Raw genomic sequence first — 25,356 nt, 5'->3', positions numbered from 1 at the left:
ACATTTGGCAAAATGTATCAACATTTAAAATGGGTACATTTTCTGCCCCCAACAAATCTAGGTTTAGGACTTTTACTACAAAGAAATAATTAACAAATATACAAAACTATATGTACAGTGTTGACCATCATCTGCATTTGGGTAAATAAATCATGGCACATCTATAAGCCATAATACTATTTGCCCTAAAGAAAGAATGCACCTTGTCCAAAAGTTGAATGACTAGGTGACACAATCATGTAATAAATTAATGCAATGGCCATGGCCAAATATTATCTTCATAGAGTGAACTTCTGGCAGGTGGAAGTAAATAGGAAATTTTGCTTTTAAGCTATTATTTTAATATTACTCTTAAACATTTTCATAGTCCCTATTTAAAAGTTTAACATTTGGGGGCCTCCCTAGTGGTGCAAGGGGTTAAGACACAGCACTATGAAGCAATCTGCAGCCACTGTTGCAGGAGTTTGCTCCCTGGCCAGGAAGCTATCCACATGGCACGGTAGACCTCTCCTGCCTCACCGGCTGCTCCCCTCAGCAGTGTATTTCAGTAGATTCACCTGTTCTGTTCTCCACTGTCTCTGGTGAATCCTCTCACCACCCTCACACCTCTGACCTAAACCTCAGTTCCTGTATGCATAAATAACTCTTTAAAAAAATAAATAAAAGTTTAACATTTTGATTTCCTGCTAGACCAGTTCTGAACCATTATTTTCCAAGTCTGACCCAATAAGGAAATGCTCATTTGCAACTGAGATTGACAGTATCTCAGGTTCTCAGTATCTCATTTTCCACCTGCATTTTCTTCTTCCCTTTGTAGTTTTCATGTTTTTCATTATGTCCAGATAGGAAGGTGTGGCTCTTATTACATACAAGTGTGTAATTTTTTTATCACTTGAAATTTTAAGGTGACAAAACTTCTCTATTACCACAACAAAGGAAAAATTCCCAAGGGAACTTTTTCTGAGATATTTATGACTTAATAAATGATCAAAAATAGCATAAAGTTTTTTAAGGTTTTGTTTTGTTAAGATGTAATTGTCATAATTGTCAAGAATTACATTCTTGTAACTCTCAGGAATATAAAATGGACATGTAAGATTTTATTTAATTTATTCACTATGGAAAATAGTAATCTAGTTCAAAGAGCATTTAAGAAGCTAGTATAACCAGAGAATTTAACTTAGAAATATTAGTATAGGTTGGGCCTCCCTGGATGGCGCAGTGGTTGAGCGTTGGGCTGCGAGGCTGCCCGCAGCCTCTGCAGCGCCAGTTTGTTCCCTGACCGCCAGCGAGGGTCCCACCCAAAAAAAAAAAAAATATATATATATATATAAATATATATATATATATATATATATTAGTATAGGCTTTCTGGGATTGGTTAAAAATAACTGGTTTATGTCTAGCAGGTCATCAATCTTAGGGACTGTTTAACTGGACAAATATTATTTGCATCATTACTGAACAAAAACCTATAGATAGACCCAAGGCCCTTGGTACTTCCCTTGGGTCCTCCTGGTTGAGGAACAGAAGGAGTGACCACTATGGCGTATCCAAGACCCAAACTCACTAACCCCCAGTGTCCCTAGGCTGTCCTCTCAAGTTCTGCAGAACATCTATTCCCCATCCCCAATATGAGGTCCTGGGAGGGGGACAGTACAGCTTGGGTGGGTGTTGTCCAGCCTCTAGTGGACAACCTGAGCAGGGAGGGGGCGGTTCCCCTCATGGGTTAGCCAGCCCAGCGATAGGGGAAAAAACTCTCCAATAAATAAATACACTTCTCTAAGTTTGAGATTTTATTTTTATTTTTTTTAAAGATTTATTTTTATTTATTTATGCAAGCACTGGGTACAGCCAGAAGCGTGGGAGGGTGAGAGAATTCACCAGAGCAGGGAGCAGAGCAGGCAGAAGGACCGAAGCACACTGCTGAGGGGTACACTGCTGAGGGGAGCAGCGGGCGGCAAGAGAGGGCTGCGCGCCATGTGGGACCCTCCTCCGGTGGCCGGGGAGCAGCCGGGGATCGAACCGACGCTGCAGAGGCTTCAGGCAGCTTCGCAACCCAGCGCTCAATCGCTGCACCACCGGGAAGGCCCAGAGATTTTATTAAACTGTAATAATGAGGTGAACTAGCTACATATCCCCTACCCAGCCCTAGAGTAGCCTTCTGAGCCCATATGACAGTGAAATAACATGTCCCACCTTTCCACCTTTCTTCCAAACCTCGGATAATTTTCCTGACAGTTCAATGTGATGGCTGTTAGTGGCACTAAACAATTCTCTGGGAATATATTCTTTTTTAAACAAATACAAGTGAAAAAAAAATACAAGGCACTAGAAAAGTGAATATTTATAATGCTATGAGAAGAACAGAGACAATTGCAACAAACAAAGTTGGAGGATTTACGTGACCTAATTTCAAGTCTTATAACAAAACAGTTATCAAGACATTGTCACGTAACTTTACAATAACTGTCATGCATATAAAATTACTATTAATTACTGTCACATTTTACTCTTGTGGTACATATGTTGCAACATTTGTGTTTCAGCTGATAGAATTTAAGCCTGTTTCTCTTTAATTATCTAAAGTATCTGCAATATAATAATGGGGGGAGGTTACATAATAAGGTATTGGTGTGAATCAGCTTTTAATTTTTGCATGTACAGACACATAAAAATTCTGAAATAACATCAAAGCCACAGTGGCTAATATCTTTAAGTTTTCAAATTAAAGGGAAATTTTTATTTTCTTCTGTGTACCTTTCTGATTAGTCTGATTAATTTTTTTTACAGTGACTAATCAGAAATTTAACAATGCTATTTTAATGTGAAATGAGGAATGAAAAGTTAATTTTACTTTTTAATAAATAAGTCAACTCTGCCTGCTGTGTATTTGTAACATTGTACTTCCTGTCCATCTCTTCTAGGGGTGAAGCTAAGTAGCCTTCTTGGGAAAAAGGGAAATTTGGAAAAACTCCAGAGCTACTGGGAAGTTGGATTTTTCCTGGGTGCCAGTGTCCTGGCCAATGACCACATGAGAGTTATTCAAGCATCTGAAAAGCTTTTTAAACTGAAGACACCCGCATGGTAATAGTAAACGGTTGTGTGTTTGTACAGTCACGTTTAATGAACAAATCCTATCACTTGTTTCCAAATGTTTATAATTGTTAAACTGGCAATTTATTTAATCTACTAATAGAATAATGTGCAGACGCACATTACATTACAGGGAAAAGTGGTATCCATAAATAAACTGTGTTAAATATAAGCTCTGATAACTTTGGACTTTGGTGATACCCGCTGAGAACTGGCTGAACCCCTCTATTTTATTAACCAGGCCGCTAGCCTGCACCGGGCAGTGCTATCTATCAGAATCAAGCAGAAGCTTCACATTTAGACCTTCAATTCCAATCAATAGATCCACAAATTTCGTCTCAGTCTCCCAGACCTCTGCTCCAAACACATGCCCACCTTTTCCTTTACTACCCATTATGGAATTCTCATTTTTGATCTTCACTTTTTTTTTTTTTTTGCTTTTTCATTTATTTTTTTTAAGATTTTATTTATTTAAGATTTTATTTTATATAATTCTTACATCATTTTTCATTTTTGCACAATGTATGCATTTTCATTTTGGTTATATTTCCCATACAATTGAACCCCCCTTATTTTGACCCTAATCCTTCCTCTCCATACCCCGTAGTGTGTCTCTGGTTTATAGTTGCTTGTTGATTTAGATTTTTTCTTTATTATAGTTAGTCTTTTTCCTGGTCCCTTATGTAAGGTTTCTAAATTCCTGTACTTCTTTTTACTTGAGGTTTGACTGACACGTTGGGTGTTTCTTAGATATGTGTGTTTTTCTAATTTCAAATTATTCTTGAAATGCGCCCCAGTCTCATCATTATGTAATTGGAGAGATGAAAACACAATTCCATCTGCATTTTTAAACTACTGTGGAAGACAGTGCTGATTTTAGTCCCCGCCACATATAAAGAGCAACCATCGACTTTGTAAGTCATGTAGTGATGTCATGAAAGGCTCAGAGCAGCACAGAGCCCAAAGCACTGACTTGTTTTTATTAACCCTGCCCCAGATCTTAATCTGTCAGTGACAACAAAGATTTAATTTGGGTTCTTTATGGGATTGCAATCCAGAAGACAACACTAGGGCAAAGCCATGTCAGCAGTCTGATGTGAGGAAAAATGCAGGACTTATATGAATTGAGCTGCCTGCTATAGGTAAGTTAATGAAATTATTTAAAAGGGGAGAGAAAAACATGTTCAAGGAAGGGACTGACTGCCTGCTGTCAGTGCAGTGATAGATTGTCCTCCTGGATGCTGAGGTCCAGTGAGATGTGTCCATCTCCGGGAGTAGCCCCATGTCATCTCTTCAAGCTCCCTAAATTCCGTGTCAGGATGCAGTTTTACTGAGGGGATTGTACACAATTGTAAATCCAGTATATCAAGCCCTCAGATGCCATAGATGTGCATAAATTATAGTCCCCAGTGGCCTCCTGATTCCAATTTGAATATTCCCTTGAGCAGTTTTAATTCCTTGATTTCTTAGTCACCTCCACGGTTTCATCAGAGGAACCACGGAGATCACCGGGGTAGGTCTCTTGGCATCCTGATCACATTCAGGTCTCCTTGTATTAGCAAATCCTCTCCAGTATCACTCCTACTGATCTTTCTAAAATGCTCTCTGGAAAGACAGATAAGAGTGCTAGATGGAGTGCTAGATAGAGTGCTAAATGCCTCTCTGAAATCCTTAAATCAATACAGTTTAATGGATCCTCTCAGCCTAAGGGGTAAAAGCCACTTCTTTCATTTCGCAGGCAACGCCACCCTTAGTCATTCCAGCCTCAGTTCTTGTCAGTTCCTGGGTTTGCTCTTCTCTCTATTCATATCTCACATGCCATGCAACAGCTTCTTGTGTCTGTCTTAGCATGTGCTGAGAATGCCCCATCTAGCGCTCTTATCTGTCTTTCCATCTGGGAAACACCCCTGAATCACATCTGTTCATAAATCAGACACTGCTCTTAAACCCCTCCCCACACCCAGTTAGAACATCATGGATATTGTTGCATGTAACACATCAGTGTGTTCTTTTCATCCTATGAACATGTCTTCTTCATGTTTCTGGGATTCCTCAGCCATCTCTCTATTGGGATTGACATATGACTTTTTTTGGGGGGGCGGGGGGGAGGTGTTCAAATTCTTTTTTTTTTTTTTTAGAGGCATATTTATTTATTTATTTATTTATAATTTATTTGTTTGTTTTGTTTATACAAGCACTGGGTACAGTCTGAAGCGCGGGAGGGTGAGAGAATTCACCAGAGCCAGAGCGGGGAGCAGAGCAGGCAGAAGGACCGAAGTACGCTGCTGAGGGGAGCAGCGGGCGGCAGGAGAGGTCTGCGTGCCATGTGGGACCCTCCTTCGGTGGCCGGGGAGCAGCCGGGGATCGAACCGGCACAGCAGAGGCCGCGGGCAGCTTTGCAACCCAGCACTCAACCGCTGCGCCACCGGGGAGGCCCAAATTCTTTTTTTTTTTAATTTTATATATTTTTTACATCATTTTTCATTTTTACACTTTTTTCATCTTGGTTATAGTCCCCAGATGTATGACTTTTTTTAATCATCTGCTTAGTGATAGCACCACTGATATTTATTTCATGGGTTATAATACCTTATACATTTCTGTCTCCTTGGCACTGTGAACAACTTGACAACAGGACTGTCCTGTCAGAACTTTGTCCCTAAAAGCATTCCACAAGTGACATGAACTTTAAACCAATAGCTGCAGCATCGCATGAAGCCACATTTGCTATTTCTTTATGATTGACCGTTCTGATGAGAGAGGAGGAGATGAAGCAGAGATACAAAGAGCTTTGGTTTTAGATGTCCTGTCTTCTATGAACAAGAAAACAGACATCATTCTATGCACTAGTAGTAACACCCACGAAACAATGTCTTAAGTTCCACTAAGTTATTGTGACCTTCTGATGGCTTCCAAAGTACTTGCACACACATTTCCTTGTTTAATAATCTTGCTTTTCATTTTTTCCTATCTTTTTCTTTGAGGCATCATCTGTCCTACCAGATTGGAGGATATTTGTAGACTATATATGCTGTGTTGCTTCAGAGCAAAATAATGTTCTTATGCAGAGTCTAATATTTAGAAAAACTTTCTCATGGAGGTATATATAAAAACAGATTCATTAGGCACTTCCTTGGATAGAATATAGGCATTATTATAAAAGTCATGTTTCAAATAGATGTATCACCCAGTTCAGGTTCCTTCATTCCTCAGTTTTTTCATCTTTAAAGTGGACATGACAGCTTACTTTATTTCGGTGAGATTTTTTTTTTTAATAATAAATTTTATTTTTATATTCCCCATACAATTGCAACCCCCTTATTTTGACCCCAATCCCTCCCCTCCCGCCCCCTACTCCCCATAGAGTGTCTCTGGTTCATAGTTTTTTGTTGATTTTGATTTTCACTTTCTTATAGTTATTCATTTTCCTGGTCCCTTATTTAAGTTTTCTAGATTCCTGCTATGAGTGAGACCATCCGGTATTTTTCTTTTTCTTTCTGGTTTATTTCGCTGAGCATGATCCCTTCCAGCACCATCCATGTTGCTGCAAATTGCATGTGTTTATCTTTTTTGAATGCTGAGTAATATTCCATGGTATATATGTACCACATCTTCTTGATCCAGTCATCTATTTTTGGGCATTTGGGTTGTTTCCAAAGCTTAGCTATTGTAAATAGTGCTGCTATAAACATAGGGGTGCAGGTGCTCTTTGGAATTGATGTTTCTGTGTCCTTTGGGTAAATACCTAGGAGTGGAATTGCTGGATCATATGGAAGCTCTATGTTTAGTAGGTCCAGAAATCTCCACACAGCTCTCCATAGTGGTTGGACCAGTTTGCACTCCCATCAACAGTGCAGAAGAGTTTATTTTGGTGAGATTTAAAAGGTGACATGTGTGACAGTATATGATGTAACATAATGAATAAGGTTTAGTGAATCTGAATGTGTACTTGATGCCATATTTAAGTTGCTTTTAATAAAACCGGAGTGCATGAGAACAGGTAGTACTAAACTTGCCTGTATGTATTTTATATTTTATTTATATTATATGTTTTTAATTTTAGGTACCTCAAGTCTATTGTGGAGACAATTTTGATATATAAGCATTTTGTGAAACTGACTGCAGAACAACCCATGGCCAAACAGGAGCTAGTGGACTTCTGGATGGACTTCCTGGTTGAGGCCACCAAGACGGATGTTACTGTGGTTAGGTTTCCAGTGAGTGCCCTTCATTTGACTTAGCTCTGAGTACATTTCTATTTGGTTTCTTTTACTCAAAGAGCATCTCTGATGGTGTTGGAACCATACTAATGTGCTGATTTTCATGCCCTAAAATGATAGTCCTCTGGTTAACATATTTTCCGCAAATGAGTTTGCTTTAGTTTACTTTGTAAAGTAGCTTCTCAAAACCAGAAAAAGGAGATCCATTTCTGTTTCTGCCATGGACTTTGGGTGTTTTTTATATAAGCTGTGATGTGTACTTTTTCAAGAAAAGACCATCTCTTAATTTATTCAGTAAGTCAAGATACGTCTTCAGACCAGACAGATGGGTGCATTTTAATTCATGTATCAGTTTGTGGATATTGTCATTAATAGCATCACCATTATTGTGGTGAAAAGCTTTAGGTTCACCCACGTTTTTGTTATTCTGTCTCTAGTTGCAGACCTTGTGGGTCAGAGTTAGATTTAGTCCCTCCAACCACTATTGCAATGCTTTAGTCATGGAACTCTTAGATTCTGTGTGGAGTTCATTTCGGCTAGTCTCTGTCAGCATACACACACACACACACACACACACACACACTTTTAAAAATACTTTGCTTGTTGAAGCTGGTGCCATCCTGATAGTGATCAGAATCCCATGCAAAGCAGTATAGCTTTGGCATTCAATTCAAGAATTACTGGCAACTCAACATTACGCAAATCTCTTCCCACATTCTAAAATGATGCCATAATTCTCTCGAGGTTCTCTGATCTCAATCTTCTATATGCAGAACTAGTGACACTTCTCAATTCCTTTTATAAGATCTTGTTTTCTAGATATTGTTGATAGGATCATCTGTTTCATTTAAATAAATCCACTTGCTGGCATTAACATACTGTCTTTACTCTTGTTTCCACATGAAGCCTTGAGCTCAGCAGGATCTTTAGTTGAAAAGCCTTTCAAACTAAACACTTCACTTTATTTTCTAGCTTGGATAATGTGTAGCCTAGGAAAATACTTAGAATGAGCTGGCAACTGCCTTTAGCTGGTGCTCTGCATGTAATAAATATGCTGGTGAAAGAAAGTGCAGCTCAGAACTGAATCAGTTAATTGGCTATTGACTTGATTAACTGGAAAACTAGCTATAAGGAAATCACTCCTATTGGCTATTTTGAGTTCATTTAAATTCATTTATGATTAATTATGCTATCATAATGAAAATAAGTAAATATAAAAAAATTAGAAAATATTAAGAGAGATGTTAGAACAGCCTAGGTATATACTCCCAGAGAGAGTGGCTTTATTATGCAAGAAAGGACCTATAATCCCTAATGGCAAATATTTACCCATTTGATTTCATTTCAAAATTCAAATTTTTTTTAGTAAAAAACACCTTAAATATGGCAACTGCTAGGCAGAATATTTGATACAAATGCTATGAAATTATCAACTTGCCTAATATACAAAAAAGACCCTTACAAATTGGTAAGTGAAAAAAAAAATGGGCAGAACACTTGAAAGATAATTGACTTCCCTGGATTGTCAAGAAAATGTAAGATAATATGAGTAATATGAGTCCAATCTTTTTCACATTTGACTAAAAATTTAAGTTTTATAACTCCTGGCAAAGGTGTAGGGTCATGGGCATTTTTAGAGGTTGTCAGTATGCCTGGGCATTGCTAAATCTTCTGGGACATCGTCTTGGTAGCGGGACAAGGGAATTGTATAAGGCACCATGGGGACTTCAGCTTTATTTGCAACATTTCCCTTATTTGAAAGAAGTTCTAAAGCAAATATGGCAATATATTAATACTTTGTTATCTGTGGGGAGTAGGCATGTAGTTTTTAGATTATTCTGTATATTTTCATTTTAAAAGGAACACTAAGAAAATAATCTGGCAGCATTTAGTAAAACTGAAAAAATATGTATTTGACTAACAATCCTATTTATAGGAATGAATTTATTCTACAGAAACAAAACACCACTATTCATTGGTGCCTTAGTATAGAAGCAAATACTAACAATCAGTGTTTACTCATGAGGGAATGATTCAGCTAATAATAGTATAGCCACCTTAGAATATCATGCAACTATTAATAAAATTGAATGAGATCTATAGTTATCATCTTGCAAACATATTTATGCTATACTGTTTGTTTTCCAAGCTATCCATTTCCTTCTTAGAACTTTGTGACTTATTTTATGAGTATCTTTTTGTGAAAATGCGTGTTTTCCTACTGATCTGTAAATACTACTCCTCAGTCAGCATCCATAGCTATGGTAAAATACTCAAGTTATTTTCTTGTGGTTTGCTGTAAATCAGAATGCAAAATTGTACAGTGTTCTAGCTCTTTTTGGTCTAAAAGAAGAAAGTTGGGTTTTCTTATATATTACTTCATTTTGTGTTAATTTCAGAAAATCTAACTACCCTAATTCAAATATAAGTCTACCAAGAAGTTGCAAAGTCAGTGGCAGTTGCTTTCAGAGTACCCTTTGAAATATTTTCTTGTATTTACATGTTTGATAAAGAAAGGTTAAAAAAAATGCAGAAACTAAAAAATGATTGCTTTAAAAAATAATGAAAACGATATGGAGCATTAAAAAAAATCTCAGTATAGATGATAGTATAGTGGAAAAATGATACCAAGTTTTGGATAAAGAATTGCCACCTCAGGGGTCTCCATGGTGGTGCAAGGGTTAAGAAGCAACCTATGAAGCTCACCACAGCCACCACAGCACAAGTTCAATCCCCAGCAGGGAGGTGCCCCATATGGCGCAGCGGACCTCTCCTGACTTGTCTGCTGCTCCCCTCAGCAGTGTGTTTCTGTTGATCTGTCTGTTCTGTTCCCCGCTCTGTCTCTGGTGAATCCTCTCACCCCCCAAAACTCTGGCCTATACCCTAGTTCTTGTATGTATAAATAAATAAATCTTTAAAAAAAAAAAAAAAGAATAGCCACCACTGCTGATACTGATCCCCTAACTAACAAGGGATTTATACCTCAATAAAGTTTAATTTCAGTCATATAGGTTTCATAAGAAAACCCAGAGTTAGTCAAATACTGGGCCCTATGCTAATATTTATTCAAAGTGATTGTGATATGTATTTATAGCTTTCAAACTGAACTACTCATATAGATATGAAAGATAAACCCACTTTCTATACCTCTCTGTGTCCTTCCTTAAATTTGAGAATGACATCCAGAGAACATAGGCTCTGAAACTTTTTATACTCAGAATAATGAACAATGAAGCAGTCCCTGCTAAAGACGCGCTAAGACATGTAACTTGCCACCCCCATAAAGAACACAGAAATCCCCTCTGAGACACTGGAGACCTTAGGGCTCTGGCATGGAGGTTGCAAACTTCTCTCATGAGGAAAATTCAGCCTACAGTTCATTTTATTTGAACTGAAAAATGTCTTGTTTTATATTCATTTTGCAAGTATAATTGAATTTTCCCATGGGGTAACACAGTTCCGAAGTTTGAAAATTTAAAAAAAAAAATAGTAAAAGACGCATAGGAAAAATCTCCCACCACTGTCCCACATCTCTCCATCACTCTCCCCAGGAAACCATTATTATTTTTTCTTACATATTTTCTCATAGTTTCTTTGTATGTGAATTCAGCTGGTGGAGAGTCCAGATGATATACTGAATTTAGAGCTAGTCTGTGTGATTTATGTCCCATTCTGCTCCTTGCTGGTTGTGCTTCCTTGAGCAAGCTGCTTAACTTTGCTAAACTTCAGTTCCTTTATCTGCAAAATCAGACAATAATACTAGCACCAACCTTATAGGGTATGATTAGGTTTAAATGAGTTACTATGTTTAAAACTATTAGAATGGTATCTGGCATATAGTCCACACAAAAATACACTATAATTATTTTTCTTTTTTGGTACAAAAAGATATTATATATAATGTTTCATGTCTTGCTTTTTCTTTGACTCAGCAGTATATCATAAAGGTTTTTCCAGTCATTATGTAGAATTCATTCTTTTTTTTTTTAACTATTTAATGATCTGATTTCATGGTATTTACAATTCCATAGTTTTACAAGTGCACATAAATTGCCTAACTCATTTCATTAAGCAAATTATACAATTTAACAATTCATTTAACTTAAAGTATAGCCATTTAGTTTATGACCATTAATTTGTTATTATAAATAATGCCACATTGAATAACCCTGTACTTATACCATTTTTTGCACATGTCCAAATCTACCTGAAATTTATCTCCAAAGTGAAATGGAATCATAGTCCTTACAATGCTTTTAGGAATTAGAGGCATTCATATTTACACTAGCAATTGACTGCTTCCCTAAATCTCTCCAAATGAGACTTGTACTTTTACTAAACTTTATAGATTAAAAAATGGTATGATTTTTTAATGGGATAATTGTAATTAATGTTTTTCTTATTGTGTATGAGGTGCATATGATTAAATTGTAATGTTGAAAAGACTACTCAGTGATTTTAAAAAAATCATAGTCAAAGTCTAAAAAAAAAAGAGAATTAGACTTTCAGTACTATGTGAATGATATTGGTATTGCTTTAATAACTATGAAACCTGGAAAAGTCATATAAAGCAACTGTGCAGATATTAGTACCAGTCATCACAGGACTACAACCCTTAGAAGGGAGGTACTTGATTTGAGTACCACCTTCACCCACCCATTACTCACCACTCATGTGCTCATTTACTGCGTTCAGCCCAAGGGCATGGAGCCCTACCACGCAGTGGCATTCTTGCTGCCAGAGCAAGCAGGGATCAGTGTTTGGAATTCGAAGGCAGCTGGAATATGAAGGGAAGGGTATCGGAGAAGGGGGAGTCCTAAGAATGAATCCCAGGATCCTGCATGGGTATTTCCCTTGAGTTCTAGGGCAGCTCCCAGGTAGTAAGAGCAGCATATCATGAAAAAACACAACTAGAGGTCCCAGTATTTGACTAAAATTGGGTTTTGTTTGGAATCCGTGTGGTTTAAATTCCCTTGCTATTCACATCCCGACCAGAAATATCAGAGAGCAATTTTTGGAAAGCTGAGAGCTAAACAGAAATTTCAGATCTTAAACAATGCAAGGATAAGATGTTGGACTTTGGGTCCAGCTTAGTGACAAGACCTTGGTGAACACTGCAAGCATTTAGAAACAAAGAGTAAGGAGTAAGGACAAAACTGAAATAGACCCATCCTGACCATCAGGCCAAAGCCTGAATAAAATTAAGCCTTGATAGGATCAGGATGAAGATCTAGAATAGCTAATAGAGGCAGACCCAGAGATGATTTCCATATTGGAGTTACCAGTAAGGACTTCAAATATTGAAGATTGCTATTTAAAGAAAATAGAGGAAGGGATAGACAATGGATGAAACAGTAAATTATTTCAACTGAAAAATAAAGTTTATTAAAATGCCAAGTGGTAAATAAGAAGAGTTCATACAAAAATGGAGATTTTCATTTGCCCTAGGAAAATTGGGATTTGCAACTTGTGACTTTAGTTCTCAAATGCAACAATCTACTGAGCCCACTAGCTGCTGCCATTTTAAATGGTGATTAGAGTCTCATCCATCCTGACCCACTCATTTACCTGTTCCAGCAGGCCCATACCCAGAAATCAGGGAATTTGCTACCAGGCTACACCCACATAGAGAAAGACAGGCTTCTCGAACTTGTGGTGGTGTTGGTCACAAACTTAGTTTGTCCTAGGGTAGCTTCATACATGACTCAACCTTATGAAAACTGCAGTAGGTCTTGATTAGGGTAATAAAGTTACCCTTCTTTAAGAGTAGCTGTCACTAAAACCAGAATGACTTAGAAAAAATTTTATATGATTACTTCCATTTATCTCAGCACCAAATTCATTCTTATTCCTCCAAGAAACAGCTATGATCCTAAGCAAAAGAAAGCAGATAGAAATTTCTTTGGGAAATTACTTGAGTGGTCCTATCTATTATTATTTGAGTTCAGTTTGGTTTATTCCTTTTCCTCATCTCTCCTGTGTACATTTCCTTTCCTTTCTACTTTGAAAAGTAGGAGATGATAAAGTGGAGATCAAGTATTGTGGACTTGGCAGAAAGTAAAAGACTGGGAACTAAAAGCAAGAATATGTATACTTTCAAGTGAGTTATATCTAGCTGGTTATCTTCAAATGGCCTCCTTTTCCTTGTCCTTTCTCTGTCTCTCTGGGCCTTCCATAAGGCATGCTACAAATTCCTCACATTTTTGTCATTTCAAGGACATGTCATAGAGCTCCGCAACCATCAGACAGTGGTAACTGCAATGGTCTGATGGGAAAACAAAGCTCAGATTTTATCTGTTGGAAATATTTTGGAGAAATATTTGGGATAAAGACATAATTTAAGAGAGATAACCTGGTGCTGTGACTTGGTGCTATTTGGGAAGCTCACTTTTTCTTCCCAATTACTCATTTTAATTATACAAACACTGGAGACTCAGATTTGAGAGCTCCGTTTCTACAAGTTTAGATCAAAAACTGACTTTCATTGTTAATCTGTATTTAACTCTCTCTTGGTTGGAATTTAGACTTGATTCACCTGGTCTGTCCCTGAATCAGAGTGTGTTTCTGTGCGGGCTCTTTCACCATATATTTGTAGTATATTCTATCTTACTTTTATAGCTAGAACCTGACCAGAATTCTGTAAGCTCATAACTTCTTTCTAATCAAGAGTACACTTTGCTTTTCTAAGTTTAACTTCATTTTCTGTGCTTTAGCTTAAATAAGTTTACTGTTACTATAAATTAAGCATAAAATAAATACATTGGGTATAATAAATGGCCAAGAGTGAGTTTATAACCCACATTCTTGCTCAAGCTGCAATCTAGGTTCTAAGGTAGTGTGAACGTATAATTGTTGGTTGATGGCGCTTTCTGAAAGAGGTTTTTTTTTTCCCCTCCTCCACTTTTGTTTGGTAAACTTGCTTGATACGACATTAGTTTTAAAAAACTTATAGGCGAAACACTACGTGATTTGCACATCAAAGACATCTTTACAGACACATCACCCAAAGCAGTGATAGTGAAGGCAAAGATAAACAGCTGGGACTATATCAAATTAAAGAGCTTTTGCACAGCAAAAGAGACAATAACAAAAACAAAGAGAAACCCCACCAACTGGGAGAACATTTTTGCACCCAACACTAATGATAAAGGACTGATCACAAAAATCTGCAAAGAGCTGATGAGACTCAACAACAACAAAGAAAATAATCCAGTCAAAAAATGGGCAGAAGAGCTTAAAAGAAACTTCTCTGAAGAGGAAATGCAAATGGCCAACAGGCATATGAAAAAATGTTCAACATCACTTGTCATCAGGGAAATGCAAATCAAAACTACCATGAGATACCATCTTACACCAGTGAGAATGGCACATATTAAAAAAACTAGCAACAACAAATGTTGGCGAGGGTGTGGAGAAAAAGGAACTCTTCTGCACTGTTGGTGGGAGTGCAAACTGGTCCAACCACTGTGGAAAGCTGTGTGGAGATTTCTGGACCTACTAAACATAGAGCTTCCATATGACCCAGCAATTCCACTCCTAGGTATTTACCCAAAGGACACAGAAACATCAATTCCAAAGAACACCTGCACCCCTATGTTTATAGCAGCACTGTTTACAATAGCTAAGCTTTGGAAACAACCCAAATGCCCAAAAATAGATGACTGGATCAAGAAGATGTGGTACATATATACCATGGAATATTACTCAGCATTCAAAAAAGATAAACACATGCAATTTGCTGCAACATGGATGGCGCTGGAAGGGATCATGCTCAGCGAAATAAGCCAAAAAGAAAAAGAAAAATACCGGATGGTCTCACTCATAGCAGGAATCTAGAAAACTTAAATAATGGACCAGGAAAATGAAAAACTATAAGAAAGTGAAAATCAAAATCAACAAAAAACTATGAACCAGAGACACTTTTAGGGGGGCGGGGGCGGGAGGGGAGGGATTGGGGTCAGAATGGGGGGCGGCAATTGTATGGGGAATATAACAATAAAATTTATAAAAAAAAAAAAAAAAAAAAAAAAAGAACATAATCAGTATTATACCTAAACATTTTATGATTTATTTTATATAAATAAATGTTTGTATAATGTTAAAAAAAAAAAAAAATAAAAAACAATTTTCTTGAATTTTGAGCAGTAGAGTAGAAAGCACTATTTCAGTTTTTCTGATACTTAAGTATTAACTTTTCCTTTTAAACATTCCTACTTAAATCTGCATGGAAAATTTGAGTTAGTTAGGGATCTTTCAGCAACTGGACAAATAGTTGCAGCACCTCTGAAATCAAGGCATGTGTGATAACGTAATGTTATTCACTCAAAAAATGAGTCATTAGTAATAACATAACACATCTTACAGTCCTTTGATAGAGATTCTCAACTCATCATATACCCCTCTTACACCTCCAAAGCAGAGCAAGTTTTATTTCTCTCCTTTTCTATTCACAAGGCTATATATATCATTTTTGAATATACCATTTTATCTTGACAACTGTGCAAAAACATTTTTATTATTTTATAGAACTTTGTCAATTCCTTTGGTTTATATATAAAACTTTCCATAAACAAATCACTTTTCAATCCATTTGCATGGGCATGAAAATCATCCCATTACATTTTTATAGTGAAGTGTGGCAGCAGAAAACCTAAAGTGTGTATGTGGTATTCTTTATATGGTATCTTTTCTTATTTGTGTTAATAGAACTATTTGTTTTACCATGTCTCTCCCTTTCTTTTCATATTTATCGAAGTAGATTATGTATTGCTTCCAAAATAAAATGAAAGCTTTACTATTGGTAAATCCCCTGGGGATACCTAAACCAATATATGGACTTCAAAAATACATTTTCAGTTTCTTAAGCAGTAAAAGGTAATGTACTATTGGAACTTCTGGTAATTATATAATATCATAAAATGCTCAAAGAATTCTTAAGAATGGCAACAGCCAGAATTGTAAATGCTTTATTCCAGCCATGAATCCAGAGTATCATCCCATAATCTCCTGTAGAAGTACTGTGCTGTTATAGATGCTATAAATGGTTTGAAACTTAAATCACTAATGCTCATTTATCTGTCTTATGTTTTCAAGGTGTTAATATTAGAACCAACCAAAATCTATCAGCCTTCATACTTGTCTATCAACAATGAAGTTGAGGAAAAGACAATATCTATTTGGCATGTGCTTCCTGATGACAAGGTAAATTGTGCAGTTATTAAGACACGGGCACTAATGATGAACGACTAAACACTCTGCCTGCATTTATTTTTTCCAGCAAATATCTGCATCAGTTAAGAAGAGTATGTACTTACCTTATCAGAGTTATACTCTGCAGTATAAACTCCATTAAATTTGAATTAAGGATTTCACTCATTTAATTAAATATAATTGAACTGTTTGGATTTTTATTGTAGATGGCATAACCATCCAGTGTGCACTCAAAATTGCAATATTTCTCTGTTTGTAAATTCATACTATAAATTAAATTATGTGCCAAAGAGCCAATACTTAAAATACATGATTTAAAAGATGCACATCTTAATTCTAGGAAGCCTGGAGGAATAATGCTACTTCCAGCATTACCCTGGTATGATCATAGTTATTACATCTAGCTGTTTATTTAAATAGCCATTAGCTTGGATTAGCCACTTGGATTAGCCACTAGCTCTGAGTGCTGGGCTCAAGCTGAGGGGCCTACACTGCCACTGGTTTTCAGAAGGATTTTCAGTGTTCTCCTTTCTACTCATGGCAGGAATGGAGAGAACTCTTTCCACTCTGTATTTTATCAGTTTAATGCATGTGTAAAACATCCTAGCACTTAAAAAAAACTGAAACTTTTCAGACCTGAGTCCACAGGATAAACAACAGAATGAGACAAGTCTTGATGCAAAGTAGTTTTGGTGATATTTTCTTATTTTTTTGTTTGTTTGTTTTGGCTTTGTTTTCCTACATACCCTTATAATTTTCCTTGAACATCATCCACATGAACAAAATATCAACAAATATTAACTGGGTACATCTTCTGGGGCAGGTATTCCTTGGCACTGTGTTAATGACCAAAGAAATACGTGCAAAATCAGATGTGTGTCCATCTGCTGCTTACCTTATACTTGGGGAGGCAGATAGATAAATAAAATAGATACATATATTAAAATGATGAGATGGGGGAAATGAAGGAGAAAGGAATTGGGAAATACATTTGGGGTTAGGAGTTGAAGTTTTTAAAAATATAGACTTTTGAGTTAATAGACATGGGTTCAGTTGCTACCACTGCCCTTTCACAACACAGCTTCTTCAAGCTGCAGCATCCTCATCTGTAGAATGGGATCATAATAATATCTACTTCAAAAGCTTGTGAGGGCCTCCCCGGTGGCGCAGCGGTTGAGCGCTGGGTTGCGAAGCTGCCCGCGGCCTCTGCGGCGCCGGTTCGATCCCTGGCTGCTCCCCGGCCACAGGAGGAGGGTCCCACATGGCGCGCAGACCTCTCCTGCCACCCGCTGCTCCCCTCAGCAGTGTACTTCGGTCCTTCTGCCTGCTCTGCTCCCCGCTCTGGCTCTGGTGAATTCTCTCACCCTCCCGCGCTTCTGACTGTACCCAGTGCTTGTATAAATAAATAAATAAATCTTTAAAAAAAAAACAAAAGCTTGTGAAAGCTAAATATGAAATAACATAGGTAGTGTATTCACTGTATAGAACCTGGCACATAATAAATGCTCAATGTATTTTAACAGCAATAATAAAATCACAGCAGTATACACTTGTAGACTAATGCTAACCTTAACCCCCCAGAATTTAACCATGGTAAGTTCTTTAGATGGCGTGGCAGCAATCATTTAGAAGGCCATTGGCGTTGTATTAGGGCCCAGTGGTGTTGTGATTTATAGTAAGAAATAAATATTTGGTCTTCAACCCTATTTCTCACCAAGTTTCTAAACCCTTGGAATTTTCTAAATATTGAGAGTCATGAAGGTATTTTTTGTTATAGTAATGAGGTGATTTGGGGAACCTACCTAGGGATGGGGACTGGCTGGCACGGGGCTCTACAGGTAATTAGAAGGTTGGAACTTTCAGTCCCATACTCTGACTTCTGGGAAAGGGAAAACGGCTGGAGGTTGAACCCATCGCCAGTCATAGCCATGATTAATTTAATTAATCCTGCCTATATAATGAAGCCTCTGGAAAAACCCCTGGCTTCATACTTTGTCTTCTGTACCTCTTCCATCTGGCTGTTCCTGAATTACAAACTTTTATAATAAACTGGCAATTTAGTAAGTAAAATGTTTGCCTGAGTAGTGTGAGCTGCTCTAGTAAATTCATCAGCCTCAGGGAGTGGTTGGGGCCTCCAATCTACAGCCAGTATGGCGCGACTCCACGTGGAATTATCCAGAGACAAAATTCAGAATAAATTATGTAGCTCTGGTGAAGGGAAAACCTCAGTTTTCCTCCTCTCATATATTCCCTTTACTTTCACACAGAACACTTTGCTTCTGACACTTCTGGTCCCCAAATGTGTGGAGATTTTTGTCACAACAAGCAGTTCTTTGCAACAACATGGGGTAGCCTACAATTTAACACAATTATGACACTATCTACCCACTGATAGCATCAGATCCCACAGATTCAGGGCTCTGTCCCACAAGACACCCACTTCTACCCACCGCCATTTTAGCAGCCCATTGAAAGCCCAGGTTGTCACCTGTGCTTCTAACCAACCTCCTATAGATCAGAGACTCCAGGGATCCCCTTCTAGGTTTTAAATAATTTGCTAGAGCAGCTCAGAGAACTTAGGGAAACATGTTTACCAGTTTATTAACAGAGGTGACAAAGGATTCAGGTTAACAGTGAGATGAAGAGATACATAGAGCAAAGTATGTGAGGATTTCAGGCACAGAAGCTTCTGTCCCTGTGGAGTTGGGGTGATTCACCCTCTTGCTTATATGTTCACCAGCCTGGAAATGCTCTGAACCCCCTGTTGTTGGGATTTTATGGCATCTTCTTCACAAGAAGTGGGATCAATTATTACTCAACCCCCAGGCCTTTCCCCTTCTCTGCAAAATTGGGAGGAGGGGCAAGCAGGGCTGAAAATTCCAAACTCCTAATCATGGTTTGGTCTATCTGGTGATAAGTCCTCATGCAGGAGCCCATCTGGAGTTGCCTCAGTAGAACAAATGTTAGCCCTAGTGATGAAGCCTGAGTAGAAACTTTAGCATGGAGGCATCACAAGTCCAGAAACTGGAGGAGGGGGTAGAAATGATTAACATAATCATTAAATCAGCTATAGAAAAGAAAAATCTGTAGGTGCCAACTGCTACAGCAAGTATCAGACTACTGTAGGAAGTGTCCAGAGATGCAGACCAGAGATGGAAATGGAGGGCCATTGTAGAGAATCAACAGTCCTTGCAAATCAACTTAGTCACACCCTAGGAGTAATTAATGTAACAATAGATGACAGTTCCACAAGGGAGTGAGCCCCTCCCAAAAAGACTATATTAGAGCAATGTCTGCACTGGCAAGAGGCAGCTCTCCTGCCTGCCTCTAACTATACAGGTGCCTCGCTTTTTCTTTCTCCTTTTTCTAATAAACCTGTCCTTTTAAACTGTAACCTGTGTCTGCCTGTGTCTGTGCAAATGTCTTTGTCTTTTGGGTAAACTTTCCACGTACCATTGAAAGGGGAACTCTGGTGAAACTTTGCTCAGAGGAAACCCAGAGACCGTGTTAATATGAACCAAACACCTCTCCCAAACGACATCAACTAGCGCTTTTGTCACTTAGGAATTTACAAGAATTTTAGGAGCTCTACATCAGGGATGGTGGAGTGACGATTATTAGAACAAGAGATGGTCCTAGTGCTCGTATCACTTAGGGCATTACAAGAATTTCAGAAGCCCTGTGCCTGGAACCAAGAGCAGAAATCAATCATATATGTTTTGTTACTTTGTAAGTATCTATATATGTTGTTAGCATTGTCTCAAAGTGCACACTGTTTAATTTACATTATTTTATTTGCTATAAATACTTATTAAAGATTTATTTTTCATACCCTTCCCTCATAACCTAGTCATTTTCTTTGACTCTTATAAAAAAAATCACAAAAAATGGAAAGTTGCCCCATCCCCCACCTTGTGTTGAGAGAGAAATGAATTGAGGGTCTGGAGATTCTATTAAAACTTTTCAAAGAAAAGTCTAGTGTTTTCTAATTTTCTTTTCTTTTTTTTAAAGATTTGTTTTATTTATACAAGAGCCGGGATACAGGCCAGATGCACAGGAGGATGAGAGGATTCACGAGAGACAGAGTGGGGGAACAGGCAGAATGACTGAAATACGCTGCTGAGGGGAGCAGCGGGCGAGACGGGAGAGGTCTGCTGCGCCATGTGGGACCCTCGCCCACTGGCCGGGATCGAACCAGCGCTGCAGAGGCTGCCAACAGCTCATAGTGCTGCACTCAACCGCTGAGCCACCAGGGAGGCCCAGTTTTCTAATTTTCTTACACAAGATACAGTTAGGTCAGTCTGTAACAAGTCTTTCAAAAAAAATTAAGACATTTCCTTTGGCTTTTTCTCACTTTTACATTATTTTAAAGTATACTCATACATATTTTCCAAGCAGAATTGGAGTAGTCATTCAGTTGAAATTACAAAAACTAAAAAGAAGTTAGGAGACATGCGCATTATTGTCTAGGAGAGCAAATTTTCAGAGGCTTGGTTGAAAAGAGCAAGGTTATGCAAGGACACTTGGAAGCAGAATGGGGCTAAAGGAATTAGCGATTAACAAGGCCTGAAGATTGAGTGGAGAGAGCCAGAAGTTTGTGGAAGACAGAAAAAGCATGGAAAGTAAGCCAGAGATTTTTGGAAAATGAGCATCATTTCCAGCTAGTTGTCATTATTTTCCCCTTTCTGGAGGTTCTTAGTTCAAGAACTAAGAATATTGATTCTCTTATGAGAATATAATTGTAGAGTTTTCTTTTTAATATTATGCTAAGAAATAAATACACTATGATAGAAACAAGTGTATTAAGGTTTATAGATTTAGGCTGTGAATTGTCCACCTTCCATTTTTTACCATCTTTTAATCAAAAGAATTACCTCTATATTATCCCCAGTCCCTGTTGCCTTTCTGTGGTGGTAAAAATTCTCCTTGTTCAAAATTCAAGCTCTTTTAAATCAATCACTTTCCATTTTGAATTTATATGATTTTCTTTGTGAATCCTAGTTCTAGCTGTAATATATTCATTACCACTGTCATTTATTGTGTCTGTTTGTTAAAATAAAGTGAGACAGGGTCTCCCTGGTGGTGCAAGGGGTTAAGACACAACCTATGAAGCTATTTGCAGCCACTGCAGCACGTGTTCGATCCCTGGTGAGGGAGCTACCCACATGGTGCAGTAGACCTCTCCTGACTCGCCTGCTGCTCCCCTCAGCAGTGTATTTCAGTCAGTCTTCCTGTTGTGTTCCCCATTCTGTCTCTGGTGAATCCTCTCACTCCCCAAACCTCTGGCCTGTACCCCAGTTTTTGTATGCATAAATAAATAAATCTTAAAAAAAATAGAAGTGAGACAGTTGGAATATCAGCAAACAATAAAAATAACTGTTGTCACATTAGTTTAAAGCAACTGTAATAACTATAATTAATGAACAGATAAGCAACAGGTTTAATAAGTCTTATGTCAACAGGAAATGGATTGTTTTTGTCATAGAATGTTTTGAATTTTTTTTAAAAGAGCAACGGACTGTGTTGCTTTTCATTTATCATGTTTATTTCTTTACTTCCTCTCTGTTTTCTTTATAAAATGTGGAATGAACAATTATATGACCTAGGATGTACCTTATTTTGCAATTTTAAAAAGTTGAAGGTCATTATGCCAATTCCCAAGAGTTCAGGGATGCTTAGAGACTTACTCTACATACAGGGGCAAAATTAATTGAAATTATAATCTTTCAACCATTGTTCCTTTGGTTAACAGATAGTTTCTACTTAGGGACTGTCTACTTGGGAACTCACTACTTGATAAAAGGCTGATGTGTATGTGAAAGAAAAACCTAGGTTGAGGAAGACAGACTTTTTTTTGCAAGACAGTTTCAGTGGCTGTTATTTAGGATTCTCCTCCTTTTGGGTTTGAAGTTGACATACTGCTGGCCTCTCTGGCTGCTCTCAGCAAAGATGGACATCAGTAGGGTCCAGGTGGAGAGTAAGTCCTGCCCACCCTCCCACCCCTAAGTGCTCACTTCAGCTCCAGCCAATGGCCATTCAGAAGAGACCCAGGAAACTCAGTAGGGGAATATGTGTACCCCAGTCTCAATTTTGATGATGAGATACTCTCACCCATTTTTTCTCTAAAGCTCCCCACCAATAGTGGCGTAAATAGTAAGGAAATGTTATAAGAATTTTGGAGGTGAGGTCATTCCGGAGTGGTGATTTTAGTGGCTTAGCAGTGACAGACGTCTCAGTTGACTTCTCTTGGTTTTTCTCGCATGGTTTGAAATACGATCTCCAAGCATATCACACAGAAGCTTCCAAAGGTCAGGCCTTCTCCTTTGTATCCAAAGAAGCATCATGTGTCCATGTCCAGCCAAATACCAGTGAGGGAAATGGACCTTCCATGACCAAATGAGACCAATCAGCCTCACCATCCCTAATATTGCTACCTAAACCTGAACAAAATTCATTTTTCGTTAGCAAAGAAGTGAGGACATACATGCCTCCTGCCTAGGGAAACAACAGTGTCTGCCACTTTATAACTCCTGTCCCTTTGCTCAGTATTAACTCCAAGTCCTTATTCTTGGCCTAGCAAAGGCACAGAGTCTAAGGATAAGCAGTTTCTAGAAAATGTTAATTGTGATCATTGAATTAGTTTGAGTGTTGGTTTGAGACTATGAGGGCTAATCATCACTCCAGCTTTGCCAAGACAGGCCCCAGGAACCTTATACCTCACTTGTTACCTCACTAGTGCCTCCATGTGGCATGTACCATTGTGATGAAGATAGGGGAAAAGGCCCCTTCTTCCAGGTCACTCCATCTCAGGCCCTGGGCTTTACATCACTGAAATGGAATGTTCCCTGGCATCCTTGCAACCTTTTAGGAATCTAACATTCTGGAAATGCTCTACTTCTTTCCTACAAAATCATCCCAATTAATCTGGGAAATCTCTCCTTGGCTGCTCCCAGACAGGGTTGATGGAAGATAGCTTTACCTGTGCTATCTTGGTGTTTGCCAGATGCTGTGTTCAGCTACAGGTTTGCACACTGCCCTTCCAGGTCTGAACTCAGTCACCAGCTCCTGGTCATGCCCTCAAAAAGTAGCTCAGTCACAGCCTCTGAGAATACAGCTGCATTTTATGCATGTGTGTGCAGGAAACAGCTACAAATCCTGGGTCATATATGTTAGAAGGTCACTAAAGCCAGTGGATTTAGAAGGAACTTTCCAGATTATCAGCTGAAGTGACAGGCTGCTGTTTTAATTTAACTCCCTCTGTAGTCTGGTTAAGACAGCCACATCCCATGCAAAATCTGTGTGATCTCTTCCTTCACTAGGCTTCCAACACAACATTTGTTCTGTGTTAATTTGGGTAACATCCCCATGACCTGACTGATGTGCATTGAAACTAGTGTTTTAGTAAATCTACTTCAGACTTGAGAGTATTTATTACACTTTTAACTTTCTTGGTCCTAGCAAAGGTGCTGTAAATGTAAATTGTAATTTTGCTGAGCGAACATTCAGATAGAGAGTTCTAGCCATCTCGGTGTCACAGGTTTCTTTACAACCTTTTCCACGAGACCAGTCAAAGCCTCAACCTTTTGGCAGTACTTTTAAGTGGGTGGGTAAGAGCTTGTTTTTCTGGTTGTTTACAGAATTGAATGCCAATCTGAATTGACTGCAACATATGTATCAAGTACTTTGTTTCCACAGAAATATTTTTTATTCACTCTGGGTTGACAGATACATTTTTATAGGGAATGTAATCCACTGTGTAATTAATTTAGAATCATACGAACTGAATATTGATGTTTAACTTAGCTTTTATAATAAACTCAATAAATTCCCACATTTTTTATTTACTCTGAAAATAATCCATGTTTATCATGTGATAACTTTTATGTTTAAATTTTATTAGTATATTGAATTTTGCATAAATTAAATAGCAACACATTTTACCTACAGGCATGAACACTACATGCATTGGCATACACATACAAACATACTTGATGTGCTACTTTCCAAAGAAATAGAACCACTGTTTTCATTAGAAAATCTAACTAAAGATAATTCAGAAATAATTATCTTGAAAACCTTGGATTTTATCAAATGGGTGTTCCTTTTTTTCAGAAAAAAATAATGCTCAACTATCATAATGAATTACCTTGACCACTGGGTTTTTTACTTAAAAAACAAAGGCTCCACAGTTATGAATCTGCTATAAATCAGGTTTTAAAATTTAATGAGCGTGATTCTCCTAGGTTTTCTTGGAAGTTGTTTTATTGAAGTACAGAAATAGTTATGTCAAAGAAACTTCACCCTTGTGGCTTGAGAATGAATTGCAGTTTTTATTCAGATAATTTGTTCATGAAGAGTTGTGCACTAGGAAAAATTTACTCTGTGTACGTGATTTAAAATAATAAAAATCTTGTTTTGTTAATTTTCACTTGGATTACTCACTGATTGCTGTTGTTCTTCCCCTGTGTTCTAGAAAGGTATACATGAGTGGAATTTCAGTGCTTCTTCTATCAGGGGAGTGAGGTAAGAATCCTTGGTAGTTTGTTTACTTCGAAGACTTTTTTTTTGGAATCTATCTTGGATAGGACCTTTAATCATGATTTAAAAATGCAAAGAACTTTAAGAATGCTTTTACGGATGGCAGTGCTCAGTAGACATTGAGCAATATTGATGAAATATTTCTTCAGTCTCACTAACTCCGTTATGAAAATATTGACACAAAACTGTCACCATTAGTCAAACTGACTCTGCTTGTCACCTGCTTTAAATATGGTGACTGAAGGGTCAATGAAGATCTTTATCTGGTGTAGATAAAACTGAGCTATGTGGA

The 25,356-nt window shown here is 37.8% G+C and overlaps 1 protein-coding gene across 4 annotated transcripts in view; it reads left to right on the top strand.

The window, feature by feature from the left end:
• Nucleotides 1-25,356, top strand: part of MAP3K5 (mitogen-activated protein kinase kinase kinase 5) — a 212,589-nt gene that overhangs the window by 120,179 nt on the left and 67,054 nt on the right. For all 4 annotated transcript variants that reach the window (XM_037520445.2, XM_037520446.2, XM_054697862.1 and 1 more), the window contains 4 exons: nt 2,928-3,087; nt 7,160-7,313; nt 16,410-16,517; nt 25,000-25,049. In XM_037520445.2, the coding sequence (XP_037376342.1) occupies nt 2,928-3,087; nt 7,160-7,313; nt 16,410-16,517; nt 25,000-25,049 (472 nt within the window). The remainder of the gene's footprint in view (nt 1-2,927; nt 3,088-7,159; nt 7,314-16,409; nt 16,518-24,999; nt 25,050-25,356) is intronic.

The sequence above is a fragment of the Talpa occidentalis genome, unplaced genomic scaffold (genome assembly GCF_014898055.3).
Source record: "Talpa occidentalis isolate TD23 unplaced genomic scaffold, MPIMG_talOcc4v2.1 talOcc4.2, whole genome shotgun sequence".
Classification (NCBI taxonomy): Eukaryota; Metazoa; Chordata; class Mammalia; order Eulipotyphla; family Talpidae; genus Talpa; species Talpa occidentalis.
Note: the sequence above shows the minus strand (reverse complement) of the source record. Positions and strands in the feature narration are given on the sequence as shown.